Source organism: Onychostruthus taczanowskii, unplaced genomic scaffold, assembly GCF_017590055.1.
Source record: "Onychostruthus taczanowskii isolate IOZ18803 unplaced genomic scaffold, ASM1759005v1 scaffold257, whole genome shotgun sequence".
NCBI lineage: Eukaryota > Metazoa > Chordata > Aves > Passeriformes > Passeridae > Onychostruthus > Onychostruthus taczanowskii.
The window spans coordinates 91,025-95,334 of record NW_024499873.1 but is presented as its reverse complement, the minus strand read 5'-3'; the positions used below and the strand labels follow the sequence as shown (position 1 = coordinate 95,334).

General features: G+C 68.5%; 2 protein-coding genes across 2 annotated transcripts in view; one reads left to right on the top strand and one right to left on the bottom strand.

Annotated features, from left to right (window-relative positions):
* Positions 1–3,272, bottom strand: part of PORCN (porcupine O-acyltransferase) — a 7,801-nt gene extending 4,529 nt beyond the window's left edge. The window contains exons 1-4 of the mRNA XM_041407181.1: positions 3,024–3,272; positions 1,802–1,994; positions 954–997; positions 319–500 (exon numbers count right to left, since the gene is read on the bottom strand). Coding sequence (XP_041263115.1) covers positions 319–500; positions 954–997; positions 1,802–1,994; positions 3,024–3,159 — 555 coding nt within the window. The 5' untranslated portion in view covers positions 3,160–3,272. The remainder of the gene's footprint in view (positions 1–318; positions 501–953; positions 998–1,801; positions 1,995–3,023) is intronic.
* LOC121337226 (cyclin-dependent kinase 20-like) overlaps positions 3,271–4,310 on the top strand; it is a 10,451-nt gene continuing 9,411 nt past the window's right edge. Inside the window, exons 1-2 of the mRNA XM_041407180.1 lie at positions 3,271–3,893; positions 4,136–4,249. Of these exons, the coding sequence (XP_041263114.1) occupies positions 3,819–3,893; positions 4,136–4,249 (189 nt within the window). The 5' untranslated portion in view covers positions 3,271–3,818. The remainder of the gene's footprint in view (positions 3,894–4,135; positions 4,250–4,310) is intronic.

Here is a 4,310-nt window from a genome sequence, read left to right as displayed (position 1 = left end):
CTTATGGAAACTTTTTAAAGGCTTACCTCTAGCTCCCCTAATCCTCCATTTGCCCCCAAACACCCTATTTCCCCAATTTCCCCCAAATCCCCATTTCCCTCCAAATCCCCTATTTCCCCCCAATTCACCATTTCCCCTCAAACTCCCCAAATCCCTATTTTCCCCAAATTCCCGGTTTTCCCCCTCAAAGCCCCATTTTCCCGCAATCCCCGTTTTCCTCAAACCCCCATCTCCCCCCAATCCCCACTTTCCCCCCAAACCCCCATTTATTTCCCCCCCAATCCCCGTTTTCCCCCGCTGTTCCCCGCGTTCCCGTACCAGGGGCGGCCCCTCCACGGCTCTCAGGTAGCTGCCGAAGGGCTCCCAGGGCCCGAAGACCACGGAGCCGGGCGAGCAGAGGTAGCCCAGCACCTGCGCCGGGCTGGGCTCGGCCGCGCCCGCGCCGCGGTCCAGGTCGAAGCCCAGCGACACGGCCTTCATGGCCACCACCATCTGCGCCCCTGCCGCCGCGCCGGGACAGCGGGGACAGCGCATCACGGGCGTGCCGGCATCGGGGGGGACCCCGAAACAGCGGGCACCCCGGCATCGGGGGGAACACCGAAACAGCGGGCACCCCGGCATCGGGGGGGACACCGAAACAGCGGGCACCCCGGCACACCCAGACATCGGGGGGGACACCGAAACAGCGGGCACCCAGACATCGGGGGGGACACCGAAACAGCGGGCACCCAGACATCGGGGGGGACACCGAAACAGCGGGCACCCAGACATCGGGGGGGACACCGAAACAGCGGGCACCCAGACATCGGGGGGGACACCGAAACAGCGGGCACCCAGACATCGGGGGGGACTCCAAAATCAGGGGGCACCCCAAAATCGGAGGGATCCCCAAAGCGTGGGGGGGGGATGGGGTCTGTGGGCGATCTGGGGGTCCGGGGGTGAGGGGGTCTCACCTCGCATCTTGTGCCACGTGACCGTGTCCACCATGTGCAGCTCCCTGGGGGGGCTCCCAGTCACTCCCAGTTCAGTGTGCCCAACCGCCCAGTGCCCCCAGTCCATCCCAGTCACTCCCAGTTCAGTGTGCCCAACCCCCCAGTGCCCCCAGTCCATCCCAGTCAGAGCTCTCAATCCTTCCCCAGTCACTCCCAGCTCAATTCCATCAACCCCCCAGTTCATCCCAGTGCCCCCAGTCTCTCCCAGTCACTCCCAGTTTGGCGTCCCCAACCCCCCAGCTCATCCTAGTCTCCTTCCCAATCAGAGCTCCCAATCCTTCCCAGTCACTTCCAGTTCAATCCCACCAATTTCATCCCACTGCCCCCGGTCACTCCCAGTCCCTGCTCTCAATCCTTCCCAGTTTCTCCCAGTTCTTCCCCATTTCTGCCCAGTTCCTCTTCCAGCTGCTGCCAGCACCCTCCCAGTGCCCCCAAACCCCTTCCCAGTCCCTCCCAGTGCCCCCAAAGGACCCCCCCAGTGTCCCGTACCCCCAAGAGCAGCTAGCTGAGAGCAGCGAGGGTGAGGCAGAGCGCCCCCAGTCGCCTCCCAGCACCCTCAAATCACCCCCAACCCCCTCCCAGTGCCCCCAGTACCCCTCCCAGCACCCTCAAATGCTCTCCCAATGCCCCAAATCACCCTGAACCCCCGTCCCAGTGTCCCCAGTCCCCCTCCCAGTGCCCCCCATTGGTCCGTACCCCATGAGCAGGTAGCTGAGGGTGGCCAGGGTGAGGCAGAGCCCCCCCAGACCCATTCCCAGTGCCCCCAAACCCCCTCCCAGTGCCTCCCAGTGCCCCCCATTGGGCCGTACCCCATGAGCAGGTAGCTGAGGGCGGCCAGGGCGAGGCAGAGCCCGCGGTGGGCGCGGGCCCGGCTCAGCAGCAGGGTGAGCACGCAGAGCCCGCTCAGCAGAGCCACCCACAGCGCCTGCGCCCCGAAGAAATGGTGCAGGGCCAGGAGCCCCCCGGCCGCCGCCCCCGCGTGCTTCCCGCCCCGCGGCAGCGCTGTGGCACAGCGATCAGGGGGTGCCCCCGAGCCGGCAGTGCCCCCAAACCCCGGGGGTCCCTGAACCCAAAACCAGCAGCATCCCCAAACCCCGGGGGACCCTGAACCCAAAACCGGCAACATCCCCAAATCCTGGGGGTCCCCTCACTCGAAACCCCCAAACTCCGGGGGTACCTGAACCCAAACCCGGTATCACCCCCAAACCCTGGGGGGTCCCCTCATCCAAAACCCCCAAAGCCCAGGAGTCCCCTCACCCAAAACCCTGGAACCCCTGGGGGTCTCCTCACCCAAAACCCTGCAACACGCCCAAACCCCGGGTGTCCCTTCACCCCAAACCCCCCGGGTGTCCCCTCACCCAAATCCCGGGTGTCCCCTCACCCAAACACTAGCACTCTTCCCGGACCCCTCCCCAGACCCCCAGATCCCCCCCCGGGTTCCTCCCAGTCCCCCGAGCCCCTCCCCAGACCCCCAGACCCCCCCCCGGGTTCCTCCCAGTCCCCCGAGCCCCTCCGGACTCCATCGGCCACCCCCAGACCCTGGGGCCCATCTGGACCTGCGGGATCCCCCCTGACCCCCCGGGACCCCCCAACTCCTCCCGACCCCTCCAGTCCGCTCAGCCGTCCCCCAGAGCCCGAAATTCCCAAACCCCTCCGCACCCCCCAAAGCTCCGGGACCCCCCGATTCCCTCAGACCCCCGCATATTCCCCCACCCCTGGCCCCTCACGGAGCCACTGCAGCACCCGGGACCCCCCAGATTCCCCCAGATTCCCCCAGAGCCCTGGAACCCCCCAGACCCACGAAACCCTCAGACCCCGGAAACCCCCAGACCCCCCGCACCCCAGACCCTCGGGTGTTCCTCCACCCCTCCGGCCTCCACAGACCCCCGGTTACCCCCGGACCTCAGGAATCCCCGGACCCCCGGATGTCCCCCCAGACCCTCGGGTGTCCCCCCACCCCTCCGTTCTCCCCAGACCCCCGGGTTCCCCCAGCCTCTCGGTGTCGTGTCCCCCCTCTCGGGCCCCACTCACGCAGCCGGTGCAGCAGCCGCGCCCCGAGGCAGAGCAGCAGCAGCGGCCAGAGCTGGGCCAGGCCCTGCCGCGCCGTGGGCACCACGCAGCCGGGCAGCACCTGCGCCGCGAACTCTCGCGGAGGCAACGCCGCCATCCCGACCCGAGCGGGGCTCGCTGCGTGCCGGGACCTCCCAAAAAACCCAAAATAAACCCCAAAAAAACCCAAAATCCCCCCAAATCCCCCGCCCGCGCCTCGCCCGGCGTCGTCGCCCGCCCGCCCGCCCGCCTGCCTAAGGGGAAAGGGGCGGGGTCCCCCACCTACCAATCAGCGCCCGCCGTCCCTCCCCGAGAAGCGGCGCTGACCAATCAGAGCGCAGCGCGGCCAAATGGCGGAGCGCCACGGGGCTGCCGTTGCCAGGGGCGGGGCGCGGTTGCCGAGGAGCGGGGGATGCTGGGGGGGCGGGACCTGGTTGTTAAGGGCGGGGCTCTGTTGTTATGGGCGGGGCCTCGTTGCCGTGCTCTGTCTCGTGTTGCTAGGGTCTGTTGCGTTGCTAGGGGCTGGGCCTAACCGGGCTGTTTGCTAGGATGCAGTGAGGGATGCTAGGGGCGTGGCCTGTTGCCAGGGAGCGCGTTGCTAGGGGCGGGGCCTAATTGGGCAGAACGGGGCGCTATTGGCTGTTGCCAGGGCCGGTTGTCAGGGGGGCGGCTTATCGCCATGGCAACCAGGTGCCGCGGGTGCCGCGCGGTGCATTGTGGGCCGGTGGCGGTCCGACCCCGGCCCACAATGCCCCGCGGCGGCGTAGCGGCAGCATCATGGAGCAGTACATCGTGCTGGGCCGCATCGGCGAGGGCGCGCACGGTGTCGTGTTCAAGGCCAAGCACCGCGAGGTGGGGCCGGGGCCGGGCTCTGGAGCCGGGCTGTGGGGCTGTGGGGCCGGGTTTGGGTTGTGGGGCTGAGTTTGGGTTGTGGGACTGCTGGGCTGTGGGGCCAGGCTGTGGGGCTTTGAGGCCGGGCTGTGGGGTCGGGCTGTGGGGCTGTGGGGCCGGGTTTGGGTTGTGGGGCTGCTGGGCTGTGGGGCCGGGGGTCCCCGCCTGCCTCAGGCTCCTGCCTGACCCCCGTGCCCCCCCAGACCGGGGAGCTGGTGGCCCTCAAGAAGGTGTCCCTGCGGCGCCCCGAGGAGGGGCTGCCCCCCCAGACCCTGCGCGAGATCAAGGCCCTGCGCGAGATGGAGGCCCACCCCCATGTGAGTGACCCCCACCCCGGGCACCCAAATCCGGGCCCCCAAGTCCCTGGTGGCCCCCCCC